Source organism: Dermacentor andersoni, chromosome 1 (genome assembly GCF_023375885.2).
Source record: "Dermacentor andersoni chromosome 1, qqDerAnde1_hic_scaffold, whole genome shotgun sequence".
NCBI classification, from domain to species: domain Eukaryota; kingdom Metazoa; phylum Arthropoda; class Arachnida; order Ixodida; family Ixodidae; genus Dermacentor; species Dermacentor andersoni.
Window position 1 is genome coordinate 175,714,857 of NC_092814.1, and position 19,633 is coordinate 175,734,489.

A 19,633-nucleotide genomic window follows, 5' to 3' on the forward strand; every position below is an offset into this window, starting at 1 on the left:
AACTGCAAAAATGACTTTAGCTAACATGCATAGTACTGCATAGTATGCACCGACGATTTTTCCGGCGCGATGCTCTTTTTTGCTCGGTGTCCCTTACATGGCTAAGCAGACGCTGCCCTTTCACAGCATTGCAGCCATGAAAATAATCATCAAGGGTACCAATCTTCTTAAAGGCAAATAGAAGCACGTACATCATCCTTTGAATGAAACGTCCACGCGCACACACGTAGGCACACACCACGTGGAGTACGAAACGTGCCCAAACATGCGCAGTGCAAGAGGCAATCAAGGCGGTGTGAATGAGAGATGGGAGATGTGTAGTCCTGCTAATTGAATTTTGCGCTACATTCGGTGCTCTCACGCCAGCGCGGCAGCGCCACTCGGTGGTGCCGTTCTTATCCATAGGTAAGCATGCACAGTTTATCCATGAATACAGATAGGCTTCCATAAATACCTATAATAAAAATAAAAAGTAGATACACTGAAATAGATATATTAAGATTTGGCACTTGTGCATAGTCTAGATCACAGAAATTGCTGCGCAACTCACTAGCAGCAGAGAAACCGGTGCGTAAGCCCATAGCATAATCGAACTGTGTATGTTAGCACACACAAGAAAACTCGATGGTTGCGTGCCTGTTAGAAAAATCAAAACGAGTCGGAAACTTGCAGTAATGCTTTGTCCCATCGCCAACGAAAGGCAATCGCTTTTCACGAGTCTCAAGAAAAGAAACGCCCGCATGGTAGCAGGTTCGTATATGGTGGCATTGTTGTGTACACAAGCGCCCGACTGAACAGATGTAATTGCACACCTATGAGCAATAAACAAGCAGGCATCTAGCGGTGACCCTTTGAGAATGACCCTCTACCGCAGCGATGTTCTAGCAGTTGAGCACTCGCTTTGTAAGCGGGAGGTACCGAGTCCAAATCTCGATGCCGCTGGAAACCCGCCGCTCTTCCCCCCCCCCCTCAATGGGTAGCGATGTTCCTTGGCCTGGTGCTCGGCTGCTTGTAGGGTTTCACATCTTGAAAGAAGGCCCAATACAGATTTTTAAAAGAGTATTGCTTGATGCCATTCCAAAACAGTGTGCTATAGATGGTTTTTCGTGCTTTTCTCATTTTTGCGCATACAGGTAAACCTCGACATAACAAACTTCAAATAACAAAATTCTTGATATATCGAAGTATTTAATAAACTTTTTGTAACCTCTTGTTCCTAGAGCACCATTTATTTAGAACCTTAATATAACAAACTATGGCTATGTCCTATTTCAATATAACAAAATTTTACCTCAGCTGCGAAGGGATACCCAGACAATAAATTATAACTTCTGCGGACACAGATGGTCAAGTGGTTGGATTATAAGCAGCTACTTGCGAACGCACCTCTCAAGCGGCCCAAGAGCAACTGTCGAAGTAGAGCACCGTCATGTTTCTTATGAATTCCAAGTGTGATAAGATCTCATCATGCACCTTGTGCTGTATGCTTTGTGTGCGAGTTAAAGCATACTAGGGTGTGATGAGAAGATGGGGGAACAAGCTCTCAGCAATTCAATCATGCATTTGCTGGGGAGGGGGCAGCTAGCTTGTCACGCATTTCCTTTCTTAGTGTTGCCATTGCTTTGCATGGCTGTCAGTGCGGCTAAGTGCATACACTGCCCAGGTACCCTGTTTTAGAGGTAATCTTTTGCATCTGCATAAAGTGGGTGTGTCGAGATGGCGTAGCATGTCTGGCTTCGCTTCATACTGCTGATGTGAAGATGTCATAGTCATGGCAGGAAACCCTATCTTTCGTTGCCAGCTCTCAAATTTAACAAAACCTTTTTTTTTTCATTAAAATTTGCTTTTTCCAATTGCCTGATAAATTGGAAAATCTTGCAGGCCCCTTACGTGTAAGAAAAATTCATTGGCAACTATTCTTATTTTCATAAAAGGGCAAATTTTAATATAGCAAAATTTAGTTATAACCATGCAAATTGGCAATTATATCAACCACGTTATATTGAGGTTAAACTCTATTTTACCCTAATTGAGCTTTACCAAGCTACTCGAAAACCCAGTTTCTCTTCTCCAAATGGGAAATTAGTTTTCCAAAGTAAGGATATTGCTTCTTCCAAAGCTGCCCCAAATCTGCAGGCTACTTCCATTCCTGATAACTAATGTTGGTGCTTTCCTGTGGGTGAACAGAAGTAGTTCGAACTGGTCTGGAATTACTCGAGTGTTCACATTGATCATGATACAGAACGAAGCTCGCATAAACATTTGAAAAATACGTTCAGAGCAGTTAGATAGATCCCATTTTCCAGTTTAATGCTGGGACAAATATGTTGCTGGAATTTTTTTTTTTTTTATGAATAATTAGACAACGCGTTCAGTCCGGAAGTCTGACCGCCGCTGTACTGCATGCTATACGGGTCGACTGCACCACGTGCTTTCATATGCCACGAATAGCAGCCTATCTTCCTTTTTTGTGCGAATAATGCGATTAGTAATAAAACGTTATCAGAACAGTGAATTTTGCAATTGTTCGTGGTTCTTTTTGAAGTGCCGGGTGCTCGGTTTTGCAGCTAAGCTGGTTAGGCCTAGCAGCACCCCCAGCACTTATTTGGCACCTAGCTAACAGCAGTGGGCAGTAATGAGCCTCGTGCATTGTTGATCCGAAAACTTATCATTGGGCATTGCGTGGCATGCCGGTCTAAAATCTTGCCGCTAGTGTATTCATTCCTTAAGAAACTGAATTTTTGCACATTACGAGAGAAGCCAGAGATAGTTGCGTGTAGTGCACTGTCACATGCACGCATCACTGCAGCAAAGTACAATGTGTTTACACCATCTAGACAAAATTTGCCCCAAAGTTTGTTGATTGTACCAGATAGTGCGTTATAGCTGGGTTCGTTAAAAGTGGGATTTATTGCAAGTATGATATAGGCAGACCAAACTAAGAAGAATAGGCGGTAATATCTGAAAGTACTGTATATACTTGTGTAAGGGCTGCACCCCCACTTTGGAGGGCAAAATTTTGGCAAAATAAATGAAAAACATCCCACCAGAAAGCAAAGTTAGTTGCGTTGCTGCTAGATGACACTAGCTGCTTTTTCGTTGACGCCACTCAGGCCGGCGTAACAGCACCAATATTTATTTGTTTGGCGCATCGTCTCGGCTGTGTTTCCAGTCAGATCAGTGTCATTTCACCTGGGAGCCCTGTTTAGGTCAGTGCTGGTCAAGGACCGTAGGCTGGCACCTGCATTCATTTACTGCAGCATTATGTCATTTGCATCTCTGTTACCCTCTGCTTCAGTTTCGGAAACCGTACGAACCTTTAGCGAGCCTTCGTGGGCCTGATTTGTGTATGGGTCGCACCCTGGCAAGATTCTAGAAAAAGATGTGTGGCCCGTGCACGGGTAAATACCGTATGCTCCATGCGGATCTGCTGTTATGGCCATTGACTGTAATACATATGTTTGAATAATTGAGCAGGCGCAGAAATCAGTTGGTGACTGCAAACGAATTCGTTTTTGCCATGTCTTCATGCAATGCTACTTGCTCACCAAAACCGAAACTGCCGATTATGCATAATTTAAAGTTTACCGTATTTTTTTTTTCGCATAACACGGACCAAAATTTATTAAAATTTAGCTGTATAACTGGGGTGCTGTTGTATTCAAATTTCGACTTGCGGCGCGGCTTCGCATCAGCGTGAATTTTGCCTCAAGGGATGGTTTTATAGCAGTATGGCCTGCGCTGTCATAAGCTACCTGTAAGGCAAAATTCTCCGCTATCAATATCGCAGAAAATGAAGAACAGAGCCGCTGGCTGAATATACAATGTTGATGGTTCATACATCCACCCAGGGAGACTGTCCTAAAAAAAAATTTTGCATTGCATGCACTTATTTACATGAGCTGTTCACACAGTTCTTGCTTTTTTTATTCTAATTAAGGGGTAAGGAGGGTTGAGGTGTCGCTTATAAGAATATCTTTCGTTGCAAATACTTTCAAATGTTCGAATATTGAAGTTTAAGCTGAAGCGAATATCGAATAGCATAAAATTTGATTGAATATTAAAAAATATTGAATAATTGTACAAGTCTACTCTATATTAATTGTGAGGGTTACTCGAAAGGGCCATACAATATTATTTTAGCCACCAAGTGTTACACCACATCATGTTCTTTGTATAATCCTGGAGTGAATGCAATGAGGATTACGAAAATTTATGTGGGCAAACGAAGGTTATTCAACTTACAAATGAAAACTAAAGGCAGACAAGAAAAAAAAGAGCCATACCCTTTTTCATTTCACTCGCCTAGCAAGGACTTATGCTGCTAGCAATCAAAATGTGGCTTAGAGTCAGCAGTAGTGGAAGCTATTTTCCCATTGTGGCCTTCCCACGACAACCCACAGCCATACTTCTTGATGGACGTAATTACTAAGTTTACAATCGCCAATTTGCTGCATAATAGAGGAGTGCTGGTAATGACATCTTGCGATGCTTTTTTCAACCACAAACCCTTGAAAACATGTAATTGTTCTTACTGATGGGGAAAAATTCTTTTTTTAATCTTCTAAAGTCGAACCTCAATATAATAATGACAGAATTATAAAATTTAGTTGGTCATGTCTTTAGTTCAATGGAGTATTGCCCTGTATAATGAAAAAAAAAAAAAAGGAAATGCATTATCCAACACAGTATTGGTTATAGTAAGCAAATTTTTGTTTCCACATGCTTTAAAATATATATTCTAGTAGCAAAATTGTATATACTGTCTCCAACGAATTTTTCAAATAACAGATTTTTTGTACCTGCACAATTCCTGCAGCACCTAACCCTAGCACCAATGTATAACAGCAATAACCGAAATTTCAGACATCATGGATGCAATGCCGTAAACAGGGTGCCCATGAGTAGGGTTGCCATCATTTCAACTGGTGTGAAACTGCAGTATTGGTTGCTGACTCCCAACGAAGCAGCGCTGGTGGCCTAAATAGTATGGCCAACGAAGTGGGTGGTGACAAGCCGTCGTAGAAAGCTTGCCACCTAGTATACAATCAAATCTCGATATAACGAATCACGCGGGACTGCCGAAACTCGTTCGTTATTCTGAAAGGTCATTATGGTGAAAGCCCCAAAATTAACCACTTCGCCCATCAACTCATCAGTTCATGTTGTCACCATTTGAACTATCCACGAAAATGTCGCAGTTGGCTCTTGGCCTGTGCTGTTGCTCTTTTCCGTAGATTCCACTGCCACCATAATAAGAGTGACTCATGCAAAGCAGACACTGACGCTGAAAAAACTGCTGACAAAGAGGAAGCTCCATGTCCCCTCCAATGTACAATGTTTCCTGTTGGTTGTTTGTTTTTCATATTCCTTGCCATCGACTCCGCAACTGTCTCACTCTAGACATACACCTGAACTATTTCTGAAGCACAAGTGCACGTAAACGACACCGTCCGGAAAGTGCAAAGTGTGACCGTTTATCATCCCCGTCACTATGGAGGTGACATTTCTTCATGTGTGTAGCTAGTACGGCTGCAGAAAGAAGAAAGGGACACGCCTTCGTTGCTAGGCGACACTTGCCTGGGCAGAGCATGCGTGTGTAAACCCCAGTGTAGTTGCCTCTGCAATAGGTTAAAAAAAAAAAAATTCCCATATTTTTTATTGGTCGCCATCTCAGGTTTTCGGAACCCGCATGCCATCGCGTCCGCTTTCTGTGCCTTGTCATCTGCTAGCCTACTGTTTCGGCTGCCGTGAAGGATACACGGAAATCTAAGAAGCCCCAGATTTCAGAATGTTAGTTCAGAATACTGAGGTGTTGACATGACACGGAAACTGAACAATGATTGTTATTATGAAAATTTGGTGTTCGTAGCGTAGCGGCAACAGCATCGGCGTCGCATGAGAGTTACGTAGACGCTCGCGTTCACACGAGGCATGAGTGGCTGGCACGCTCCGGCATGGGCTAGCGATCCAAAAGGCATTAAAAAGAACGCTACGCTAAGAGACCGAGTGACTGTTTTTCCTCTCCCGCGAGAGCCCGAGACTTTAGCGGCCTACATGGTCGCTCGATGCTACAGGCTACAGCACGGGGTGTATTGTGCCTGCGCGTTGCACAATGGTGGAGCAGAAGTTACCTTTGCCTAGTTTGTAGCTGTTCCTGAGTGGGGTAGGCCAGCACGTTGGCCGTATCCGTATCAGGTGCACAGGCTAGACAACCTTTGTATTGGAATATGGATCCACCTGCAGTCTCCTCTGTGTCTTTCAGCAGAGTGCGCATTTTTATGTTCGCACTTGTAGACCTTATTGGCGATCAAGCGTAAGATGAAACGTACAGGCTAGACTGAATACCATAGTAGTGGAGTACGGATCCGTTTGTGGTCCCCTCCGTGTCCGGCAGGTCTGGCAGTGGTGGGCTCGTTTTTATGTTCGCACTCGTAGACCTTATCGGTGATTGCATGAGAGATGAGATGCATGGTCTCGACTGATGACCGGAGTGGGGAGTACAGGATACACATGCAGCATCCTCCATGTCCAAAGAGTCTGTTGGTGGTGTGCACCTCTTGAACAGCGGCTTGGGTAGGTTGGACCACAGTCAATAAGACAATGTGCAGATTGTCATGTGATAATACTAATCTCATGGTTGCATATTTGTGGCGGTGCATACTGTGTCTATGTAATTTATTGTTGTTCCTGTGCCTTGTATCGACACGGCAAAATGTCAACGGGTCATCAGAATCCACGAGATGACGCCACGAGGCCTGCTGCATAATTTATATTACAGACAGTTAACATCTCTTTTTAGGACTAAAAAGTGTAATGTATATGCTGTTCTTTTTAAAGTAGTATCTACATGTACAGTATGATTCTCATTGCCAACCAAATGGAATGAACAGCATGAGAGGTGAATGGGTCACGTGCCTTCTTTGTCACATCCTCTGCCAAAAATTGTTCGTGCGCAACGCTATGCATGGGAACTGGTTTCTGTAGCAAATAACATATTAAAAATTTCAGTGCTTTCACTGATGCTGATTCATCATTGCGTCTTATAGTAAGCTAATTGGGAATAAAAACAACTAGCATAATTTATGTCGCGGGGTTTATTTAAGTCCGGACCCATAGAGTTTGCTCACCAGTAAGAAGTTTTGTTTGGATATAATGTTATACAATTACTGTTGTCCCTCTGCCATGCCTAACGATGAAAATCTGAAACTAATGTATTTTATTATCATTATTTACAGGCCTTGTCTCTCGTACCTCTAGCAAGTACATGTGGATTTCATTGACGGTTTCCGAGTACAACACCAGTGACACTTTCGCTGCTCGAGCCAGTGTATCAGGTAAGATATAGTGGCTTCTTTATTATTATCTTTTTTTCCACAACAGTTTCTCAGGCACATTGACATTTGATAAGAAACAATAATGAAACATGTACAGTCGAACCTGGATATATCGAACCCTCAGATAACGAATTACTGTGTAGAACAAACAGCTGTAAAATCACCTCGAAAGTTTTTTTATAATCATTTTATATATCGAATTACCTATATATAAAACCTTTTTTGTGATCCCCTTCAAATTCAATATATCCTAGTTTGACTGTATTTAGAAATGTTGCTTGTTACATATGCAGTTGCAGCTTTGATATTGAGTGAAAGAATTTGGGTGCAAGAAAGTGACATGGAATTTTTTTTTTATTTATATACTACAATACTGTTGCTCATTCGTGAGCATGGCAGTTGGCCAATGCAATATATCTCCATGTATATTAGCAGAAAGCAATTAAGCCTAAAACATGATTGCAGAAAATCTAGGCAAAACAGTTAACAGGGAAAAGGGCAAGAAAAAAGGAACTGCGATTATTGAAAAGTGTGAATGTAAAAAATAAACACTTAGTTTAGGAATATAAATTGGGGTATGTTTCCATAGTACAACCACCACCAACATTTTACTTTAAAAGGAAAAATTTAAACTTGTGTACCTAATCCATTAAACAATAGTAATAAGAGGCGGAATGATAACACCATTGACATTTAAAGAGCTGTGCATTTCATTATGCGATAGTATGAATAAGCATATTCATAATGCATAACATGCAAAAATATAGTGGCAGAAACTAGATTTGCAAAAGAAAATCTAGACAAGCAATTTCAGTTGCCGACCAAAAATTCAGACTCAACAGGGACTGCCAAAAAGTCCAAATAATCTGGAGTCCAAAATACCAGATTCGCCAGAATATAAGCAAGTTTATTCCACAAGTGACAAAAAAAACAAAGAGGTGTGCCGAAATGTGGGACCGTCACTTTCAGGGATGACTTCAGTTTTTTGCATCATTAGCGTAGTAGCAGCAGCCAACAGCTATGGTGTCACCATGTCACTTTTTCATGGTCACCTAGTCGGCCATTGAGTTCTGTTGATTCTTTGAAAGCCCTTTTGAGAGCACTGCCGTAGCACATGCAAAACATGCTGGCCTGCCGTTACCTCTTATTCTTCACGTTTTGCAGCACAACTTTGAGACATGGACAATGTAATAACTTGGAAACTGTTGACTATGATGTTTTCAATGTGATGCGCAACTTGCCATTTGAGTTTATACAATTATGCAAGTAATTATAAATTTAGGCAGTTAATTTTACTTATTAGCAAATAATGATGACAAGAAGGATTTACTATGTGTAAGGTGACTGCTAACAAAACACCCTTGGTCCCATTATCACATCGTGTAGTCTTTTAAATAGCTTCGCCCACATTAACTGGGACACACGGTGTGCTCTACAAGGTGTTTAAAGGGCCCCTGAAACGGTTCGGATAAACTTTGTAGACATCTAGGGTACAGCTAAAGTTATTCATTCACACCACAATTTGTGTGAAGCGTCTCGTATTAAGAGAGCTACGGATGATTACAGGTTACCCTCCTCCGTAGCTACGCATTTTCTCTTCAACTCTTTTGCCGAGTGATCGGGGCAAAGCTCGGCCTTCACTGGCTCTGCGTCATGATGGCACGTCATGTCATCTACTTCTGGTTCTCTAGGACCGAGCGCGTGAAGCCTCCTGTGAAGGCACCTCTTGGTACAGAGCTTAATCAGCCAAACAAAGAGCTAATATTGCTGTAGCCAAGTGGAAAACATATTAAACATTTACAAAAACAGCATGTTAACGATGGTGCTCCTGCGAAAAATTTACACCAGCAGCAAAGAAGAATACATTTCGTTACTGCTACTGTGTTTGGTTAAACTCTATGCCACCAAGTGGCTGCACCGTGCAGATCATTCACGTTTGCGCTTCTGCTTATCCCGTGAAACGGCAAGCTCAAGTGGCCAGGTACTGTCCCCTCGCTTGCATTTACCCGAATACCAGACTTGAGAAATGCTATTGCGGTAGTAATCCTCCGGTGTAAAGTGGTGACCACAAACGCGCAAATCCTGGCGCCGATCGGATACCGATAGTTCAATGCACTGCAGCAACCCTGCTCGTCTGCTGCCTTGCAGAGGGACATGATGTCGCAGCTTGACATATTGCCAGTTGCTACATTTGCAGCCCACAACGCAACAAAGCCGATTAGTGGTGCTCACAAAAAGCCAGACCGACCATGGCCGTGGAGCTCTCGTCAAGATGGAGCATGTTGTAACACAAGCAGGCGACACTTGCTGTGTGCTGGAAGTGCTTAAGAGTACTGAGAAATTGTTCTTCTGCATTCTCTTTCTGCTACTTTCTTTCTATAGAAACAATATAACTAACATTCCAACTATTACGAACAATTGTTCACCATTAAGTTGCGAAGATTATTGATGACGCGCCCTGGGCAGCCAATTGGATAGCTCGCCCTACTGACGTCATTAGTGCAATTTACATCAAATGGGTAGGGGCTGCTGAAAATTCAGCCGAGCAGAGTGCTGTGATCGGCAGTGATGTACATTTCAAAAACCGTATAATAAATTACACGCTTTACGCAGAGCACTTAAATGTGTCAATTAATGATCAGAAGGACCTACTCTAACGACTCAGTATGTTTGTACAAAATCGTCAAAATCGTTTCAGGGTCCCTTTAAGAAATGTAGTATTTCAAATGTCATAGACAGCATATATATGAGATGCCGTGAGCTGTTGATGGTAATAAGAAGGCCTCCGACACAGGCAGTGAGTGATGCCTCATCTGCTCTAGCTCGCAGAATAAATTTTGTTTTTCCAAGTGAGAATTATTCTTTATTATACGCCACTCAGTATTACCATGAAAAACGGGTTAGTGAACAATCAAAAGCACATCATTTTGAATTCCTTGAAGTACGAAAATCAGAGTATGTGTTGCAGCCAAGGTCACCGTGGTCAACGGATTGACCATCTGGACCAACGGCCAAAAGTTGGTGGCTCTTGACATCGGCCTCAGACGTACACCCAGGAACAAAAGTATATGCATTACAGGATCACCGAAAAAACAGAATTCCTTCGTAATTACCTTACATAAATGCAAACTGACAAGTACAGTAGAAAATTCGTGTGCCGAGTTTGGAATGCTGTCTTTAATTTTAAGTAGCGCTCACAGACAGAGGAGAAAATTAGCTTTATCGCACAATCCCTGGTCCATATACTCTTGCTCGTGGGTGTACCTTTCGCTGGATATTTGTCTTTGCGACTTTGCGGCAGCCCATCATTGGAGCCGACTTTCTTTGGCACTACAAGCTCGTTGTAAACATGCGGCACGACCTTATCTTGGACTCCTGAGACGAGCTTAACCGTCCAAGGTGTTTCCTGTTGCGCTCCACTACTCCGGCTTCTCCCGGCGCTCATAGCAGTTCCTGACCCTTGGTGAGCCGTCCTTGCTTAGTTTCCGGACGTCTTACGACCCCTCTCCTCTCAGTCCTCGGTTGCTCACAGCGTGACACATCGTATTGTCACAACTGACCCTCCCGTATTTGCTCGAGCTCGTCGCCTCGCACCAGGTTGTCTGCTTGACCTTGGCTTCATTCGTCCCTCCTCCAGTCCTTGGGCCTTGCCACTCCATATGGGGCCCAAAAAGACCGGTGACTGATGCCCCTGCCAGTCACCGGGACAGTGGCCTTGTTCCACTGTCTTCACAGTGGAATGCCTCACATTCAGGATTTTACATCAGCACTGCACAGCTGTACCGCTTTTAGCAAGGTCGACCTGGTGAAAGCCTACCACCAGATTCCTGTGGAACCCTCAGATATTCCGAAGACCGCCATTGTAACACCGTTCGGCCTGTTCAAATATCTGCCCATGCCTTTCGGTCTTCATAATGCAGCCCAGACCTTTCAGCGTTTCGTTGACCAGGTTATTATGTGGCTTGATGTGCTACTTTACCTAACTGGACGACATCCATGTCTACAGCACCACCGCTGAACCTTGTAAGCTCCACTAACATCAAGTGCTCGCAAGACTCGCCAAGTGTGGTCTTGTATTAATGGTCTGAAGAGCGGAAAGACTATGGAAAGAAGAATGGAAAGAAGAAGATTATGGAAAGAAGAATGATAGGTGTAACATTAAGGGATAAGAAAAGAGCAGATTGGGTGAGGGAACAAACGCGCGTTAATGACATTTTAGTTGAAATCAAGAAAAAGAAATGGGCATGGGCAGGACATGTAATGAGGAGGGAAGATAAACGATGGTCATTAAGGGTTACGGACTGGATTCCGAGGGAAGGGAAGCGTAGCAGGGGGCGACAGAAAGTTAGGTGGGCAGATGAGATTAGGAAGTTTGGCCACAATTAATACATGACCGGGGCAGTTGGAGAAGTATGGGAGAGGCCTTTGCCCTGCATTGGGCGTAACCAGGCTGATGATGAAGAGCGTGTTCAGCATTATGGAGTTGGATTTCCTCTCGGCCATCGCGTCAATGCATATAGGATTCGTCTACTGCGACTCGCGTCACAGCCATCCATGAGTTTCCTCAGCCATTCACCACCAGGCAACTGCGTGAATTTCTTTGCCTCACCAACTATTACCACCGCGTCATTCCTTGCTGCACCAATATACTGCAGCCTGTCCACAAGCTTCTCTCGGGCCTCAAGACACCCAATATTCCCATGGCCTGGAACACCGCTGATCATACGTTTAGAGGCATCACAGAAGCCATTGCCAGCGCGACGCTACTCGTTCACCAGAATTGCGATGCCCCAACATCTGTCATGGTTGACTCATTGGGCACCGCTGTCGGCGCAGTCTTGCAGCAGCTTGTTGCTGGTGCTTGGCAGCCCATCACTTTCTTTTCCAAGAAGCTTGTGACCCCTGAGCGCCGCTACAGCACGTTCGGCCGCCTACATTTCTGAATACACCAGCGACATTCGTCATGCCAGTGGAAAATCCGACGCTGTTGCCGACGCACTTTCTCGTGCCGCTATCCATGCAACAGACCACGGCTGACTGGTCATCAAATTCATGGTCATGGCTGCCACCCAGAGTGTCGACGCCAAGCTCCACCTGCTTCACACGAGTGTTACCTCTCCGGTGTTTGAAGATATCTTGCTTCCTCACTGCGAAGTACCCCTCGTTTGTGATACGTCAACTGGACGTATTCATCCTTACGTGCCTCGCCCGTACCGCCGAACCGTCTTTGATGCGCTCCATTCTTTGACTCATCCTGGCATTTGCGCACACAGCGACTTGTCACTTCTCGTTATATGCAGCCCAGTATCAACGTAGTCGTTCGTCGCTGGTCATGCACGCGCCTCAACTGCTAATGGTCTAAAGTGCACTGCCACACTGTGACTCATCATGGCACATTCCCATCCCCAGACACCCACTTCAGCCATCTGCACGTCGATATCGTTGGCCCCCTTCCTCCATGTGGGAACCATCGCTACCTATTAACCTGCATTGACAGGTTTACTAGATGGCCTGAAGCGATGCTTGTCCAGGACATAACGGCGGAGTCGATAGCTTGTGTACTCATCACACTCTGGATTAGCCGCTACAGCGTCCCTTCCACCATTATGTCTCACCGTGGTCACCAATTCGACTCAACATTGTTCACCAATCTGTCTCGGCTACTTGGCATCAATCACATCAAGACTACCTCTTACCACCCAATATCCAATGGGATCATAGAACGTTTTCACCGCCAACTGAAGGCTTCACTCATGGCTTTGAATGTTCCTTTATTATGTATCTTTGTTATGTTTGGCATCCGCACTGCTCTTCGCAGTGACTCTTCCACCAGCACCTCCGAGCTTATGTGTGGCATTACTCTACGAGCCCCTGGCGACTCGTAGAGGGGTACAGGTGCGGTACGGTGGTCAGCAGGTGTTGTGTCCCCATCATAGCTGCTGATGTTTCCGACTACGCCTACTGTTTACACAGCGCTCTGCATGTTGTCGTTCTCCCCAACGACGTTCTTCCCGGTGTGTATATGTCAACCCTGGCCTTGAAAACTCCACACACGTCTTTGTGTGCCACAACGTGGCGCGTCCTCCCTTACGCAGCAGGACATGACAGTATCCTGCATAAGAGATCACGGCATTTTAGTTGGCCGAAACATAAACTTTGGTGGAAACTACTGCAGCATGCCACCATTCTGCGAAGGTCTTGGAACATCGTGGTCTCGGCATTACGAGTGCACGTCAGCCCACAATAGCTGCTGAAATGTTATCCGTGTCACTTCAGACGAAAAAGAGATGACTCTTCTAAATGTAAAACGTCACCATGAACCGATATCAGCAAGCAGCAATGCGTTATCGAAGCATTGCCGAACTGTGATCTCCTGATAATGGCGTAATAACTGCCGATCCTCTTGCAACATTGCGTGGCGGCAGCGTGTAGACTCTGCCGGCGGGATGATCGACAGCAATGACAGGAACGCTTTAGCGACCATTGTTTAGGCTGTACAGGCTGTACACCTCCTCCTACTCCTTGGAGGTTTGCCTAAAAGCAAGGAACCTTCTACATGGCTTCCGAAATCTGTGCACAGCAGTCACTCGCTCATTTTGAAAGCTCTGTCATCGTCATGGTTTGACTAGAGTCTGGCACATTCTGTTGTGCACCCAGTTCTGTCGCACTGCCATGCTTTCGTACTTTGCATACACCCTTTTTTACCATGACCGGATTCGAAACATTTATTGAAACAGTACGTCAATTTAAATAATGTTCATTATATCTGGAAGCAGTTTCAATAGGCAGGGTCAGAAAATCATAAATGCACTGAAGTGTGGTCGTTATAACCCATAGATAACTATATTTGGGATCATTATTAGTAGGTTCGACTGTGGTAGCTTTCAAATCTGATATAAAATTCAGTTAAGGAAGAAAGAGTGGAATACCTAATAGAATATTGAAAAATTTAAGTAACTTAATACTCACAAATTTTGTACTATTAACTAGCTGCGGCACATGTTTGGGAATCTACTCTCATTGTAGTGTGAGAATTTATCAGCTGTCAATAAATTAGCACCTAAGATTCAGCATCTATGGTATGGTCTGTTCTCATTAAAGGGAACATGAAATTAATGTGCCAACTTTGATTACAGCTCAGTCCTTATACGAAAGCCAGGATGGTTTTTTTATCGATAATGTCTACCTATTGTTTTATTTACAGAAATCTTCTTTCTCTCAGAAGTTGATCAAATGGTAAAGTTATGCTGTCTTGAAGGCTGTTCAGATGTCCAAAAAAGTTCTCTGTGCTGCACTTTATTGCAGTCTTCCATTTCTTGGAAAGTTTTGCTTTTTCCTCTAAAACACCAGATGGCTTCTGTTTGTTATTGTGGGGTCACAAACATGCTCTTGGAACAAAGGAATGAAAACACAGTGCAAACAAACAAAAGTGAATTTATTGCACCTTTCACACACCAATGCCCACCAGCTGAATTTCTACTAATAGAACATGCTGATGGGCACTGATGAATCGAGAAAGTCCTACTCATTGCGACAGGATATTGAGTGAATATGTTTGACCCTATGCAAGACACCAATGCCTAATTGTTTGCATGTACAGTCACGCGAATGCTGGGGTGTTTAAACAATTGTATTCGTCCATCCCGCTGCCCCATTCCAAGCCCTTTCACAGGACGGTCCCTCAAAGCATGTTGGCATGCATGCGAAACATCCACACACACAGCCAACCCCAAGCCAAAGAGGAAGAGACTAATACTTCCTTTTGCTCCTGAATAACCCTACCGCTAGGCGGCATTAGCAGTGCAGCTCTTGCACCATCTCTCGTTCTATCGTGCTACTACACTGACTGTGGCAATGCTTAGCTATGTGGATAAGGCGAAATACAGGAGATGCCAAAGCCATTCGGGGAAAACAGTATAAGGTAGTGCAAGAGAGTCGTCCTCACATGATCTGTTTGCTCATTGAGGCCAGTTGATACAACTAGTGGACAGTGCATCTGGTGATATAGTGTCACCGCACCTTGGGGCTCGACTGTGGGTTGCACTGACTGCAAAAACCTGTTTCCCTTTCAATCTCAGTTTCTGTGTGAAAAATCTGAAGGGTGTTGGACTCGGTATTTCTTGTGGACAATATGTGCTTCACCAGCAAGCATGCAGCTATGGAATGCCATCCTCGCTTCATTGTCTTTTTGATACTGAAGAGCTTGTGACAAAACAAGTGTATCCTCAAGATAATTTGCAGCGCATATGTGATGCTTCCTCGTCTGTTTGATGATGCAGAGCTGACAAGCAAAACAGGTTCTGGGACCCCAAACTGCAGTGGGTCATTGGCTATGTTTCATCTCGAAACAGCAAAGCCATTCTTTGTGTGCTTTCCACAAAGCAATTTCTTCACCAGCGCCCACCTGGACAATGACAGGGCCTGGTGTCGGCCATTGACGGGCAGACGAAGAACTTTCGAAGCATTCTCTGGAAGCGGTAGCGACTGTCGCGGACAGAAAATCGCTACAAGCTGACCATTATGGAGAGCCCACTAATTTCTGCAAAGAGACAATACGAACGACTTCCATGGAAACAGCGTCAACCCCGATTTCACATGCAATTGCCTCTTCATTGCATCAAGGGCAGTTCAGAGGATGGACATCAGAGGTGGAGTCTGGCAGGCTGGTGCAACACCAGGGGTGGGATTTTGCTGACAGTGTGACAATTCCAATTCACCAGAAGGACATTGAATTCTCTTATCGAGCAAAAGAGGGAAACTGACTGCTTAAAAACACAGCTTCAGTGTTGTGGAGGGTGTTTTGAGAGTCATGGAGCCCTTCTTGTGAACCTCAAAATGTATATTTGTACATAAACCTTTATTTTATCATCGCTCTGACGTTGTTCTGGACTTCCCTTTTGCTGAACACCTGGCATGGCACCAGTCATAGAACCTTCATGGCCGCTCGGGTCCTTCACAACAAGGGCTACTGCAAGTTCGTGTGACATACCCCACTCTCTCTGCGACCACTCTGCCACCACTCTGCCACCACTCTGCCACCTGTGGGAATGTGTTCAGCCAATAGTCCACGTACTAACCACATGACATTTCTGCTCCTGTTGTACACATCCAAAGTTAGTCTTTTTGCTTGAAACTATTTTAAAAGATTGGTCCTTGTCCACATACGGCCTCCGGAATGGGAAGTCTTGATAACTACAGGAAGCAGGAGATGTGCTCATAGTTGAATAGCAACTGTAGTTGCATAAGAAACGACCCATTTGGACATACATAGTGTTAGGCTGCTGAGCACGGGATCGAATCCCGGCCACGGCGGCCGCATTTCGATGGGGGCGAAATGCGAAAATACCCGTGTACTTAGATTTAGGTGCACGTTAAAGAACCCCAGGTGGTCGAAATTTCCGGAGTCCTCCACTACGGCGTGCCTCATAATCAGAAAGTGGTTTTGGCACGTAAAACCCCATAATTTAATTTTTTTAATTTGGACATACAAGTGGACTCAGAAAACACATCCTGTGGGTTGCTTTTGTTAGTTGTGTATTTTTGGAACCGCCAACCTACAGGAGCTTTATTTCACAACAGGCTTGACTGGCTCTTTGTGACCAGAGGTATTGTGTAGGTTGCCGATCAATTATTAGGACTTTCCTACAGCACTGCAACTCGATTACACTGCGCTAGCATCAAAATTTTGGAATCAAATGACTCCCAGCAAGTCAAGAATTAGATTATATCGCCGGGTTTGCCGTTTGACAGTGCTGAGCGGGGATAATTAACTGAAGATGATGCCAGCTGTTCACTAGTGAGCTTTGGTTTGGAGTCCAAGTCGTTTTATTCCTCCAAAGTGTATTTCCAAAAGTCCGCCGCATGTCCAACATGTGGACCTGGCATTTTCAACTAGTTTCTAAGAGTTGAGGTTTCGCTTCTCTTGTAAAATCCCGGCAAGGGGCGCTGCCGGTGTCACTTCGCAGTTATCGAAAGTCGCTGCCATGGCGTCATCACGCGTGGCTGCGCCGTGAGAAAAGAGTCATGCTCGAAACTATGCTGCATGCTCACTTCAATTTAGCGATGAGGACTAGAGTTATGATTCCGAAGATGACGGGAAAGCTGATTCAAACTCTGACGGCGACGATGTTTTGAGTCAGCATGTGGACATCCACAGCTGTTCACCAGCGAGTTTCCTTCACATCCTTGAGTGGTCTCCTTCCTTGTGTGCGCTTATCTGCCGATCTTGTTACCCGACCTGAGAGCCCTACTGATTATCTTCAGGGTGCATACTTCACTTGGCTATGACGTGCTACTATCTGCAGCCAAGAAACTTCAGTTCACGTCAAGAAGGCCACCCGTAGCACATCTCGGCCCAGCACTACGGATCAGCGCAGGACAGTTTACAACGGCGTGCGATTTCTTTCTACTGTTCTTCTCTCGAGAGGTGATAAAGACAATCTGCAAAAATGCAAACAGGTATGCTTGGATGCATAATCTTGTAGTTGCCCAGCTATACTGAGAGCGATTGTTTGTGGAAGAGGTGCATGACTCTAGACGAACTGGTGACGTACGTTCCTTGGACTTCTCATCGGACCATCCTCACAAGGTGCCGAAAAGGCGGAACTGCAAAATGTGCTATGAGGACGGCAAAGTTTTGAACAAAAACAAGATGTTTTGTGGGAAAAGTGTAGAATGCTTCACAAAATCGAGGAACTGCTTCATTGCATGGCATGAGCGATGAACTGGTCTTGGTTTCTTTTTTGTATCCAAATAATGGCAGTGTACTGAGCATTTATTTTTTCAGACACTATTCCTGAGTTATTTAGCTTTGAAATGTATATTCTGCATTTCCTTTGATATTAATTTTCTTGTAGATTTCATGTTTTTTATTGTTATTTTTATCAACTGGCAGCAACAATGGCACTTCCTAGAATTTTCATATTCTACCTAATAAATTTTTTTGTTTTGCAGCGTATGTTTTTGGAAAGAGCATTTCATTATGCACAATATGCTATGCTGCAATGTGTGCTGGAATATTATTTATGGTAAATAATTTTTTTCCGAGACCTATAAGAAACTACCATTTTCTCGAGGTAACGAAAGCGTTAAACCACACTATAATGAATGTCGCTTCAACTGAACTCCCGCTTTAATAAAGTATTTTTTATTCCTCTTGAGAGGTACAAGAGTTGATGCATAAAAGTTGTCGCCACAACGAACACTTTTTTCTGTGGTGTTCCGCTTCAGTTAAATTTTTCACTCTTTCCCTCAGTTTTGCTACAGAGGTATTTGACTATTGTTTCCAAAGGAAATATGAAATGAAAGATGAAAAGACAAATTTGCTGCCACTGGGAGCAGAACCCCGAACATGTTTGTAGGTCCAGTACTTACTCTCAAATGACATTTGGAGAAGCTAGCCGTTGATTTTTCATGAAGTTTAGATCTTTTGTTGTGTTGTTTACAAGGGATGTTTATTAGCATGTATTTTTACAGTGTTAACAGTGAGATTAGATAAATTTGTTATCATTGTTTCTCATTTGAACTAGGTAGTTTTACAACTCTTTCTGCACACATTCATTTTTTTCAGTTTTAAGTGGTGCTTTTAGAAAAAAATATCTTGCTTTCTTTATCTTACTTCCATTTTATTGTTTCGGGAAATAGCTGAAGGAGGCCACTATCGTGATGAGGCACTTAATGTGCACATTACTGAAGCAAGCAAGGACTCTGTCTATCTCCTCGAAGTGAAACCAGAGAAGCAGATCCTCCTGTCTGTAAAGGCATCACTCCAGAGCAGTGCTTCAGTTGAGGTGAGCTTTGTCAGCAAATTTTTCGAAGCATTGCAATATGAGATGACGCCTGTTTCATTATGTGCGTGCTTGCTTTGCTGTGAATACCCAATTGTGCGATAAGTTTGATCATGCGGCATCGGCACATTGGCTTGCCTACTGCGGTGCAACCAGCCAAGCCACTGAATAAAAAATGCATGCATGTCCAGTATGTGTCATTTAAAGTTGCTGCTGCTGTGTTTTGCCGCCGGTAGATTCTTTGGACATGAAGGGGGCCACATGTGGACCTCTACTACTGTACTGTGGCCTTCAGTTTAGCCTGTTCCTCTCATCTCGCGCTCTATTGTTGATAAGGTCTACAAGTGCAAACATTTTTAGAGCGAGCTTCTCATGACAGCTTGTCACCAGCTGCTCTGCCAGTCATACTGCTTAAACTTCTAGGCCTAACACCGTTTCATCAAGAGTCAGCAACGAACGTTATGGTTTCATGTCGGTCAACGTGATAGCTACTTTGTTAATGGCCATTGT

General features: G+C 43.9%; 1 protein-coding gene across 1 annotated transcript in view; it reads left to right on the top strand.

Moving 5' to 3' along the window:
• LOC126547183 (uncharacterized) overlaps positions 1-19,633 on the top strand; it is a 261,800-nt gene that overhangs the window by 167,265 nt on the left and 74,902 nt on the right. The window contains exons 9-10 of the mRNA XM_050195066.3: positions 7,239-7,337; positions 18,981-19,126. Of these exons, the coding sequence (XP_050051023.2) occupies positions 7,239-7,337; positions 18,981-19,126 (245 nt within the window). The remainder of the gene's footprint in view (positions 1-7,238; positions 7,338-18,980; positions 19,127-19,633) is intronic.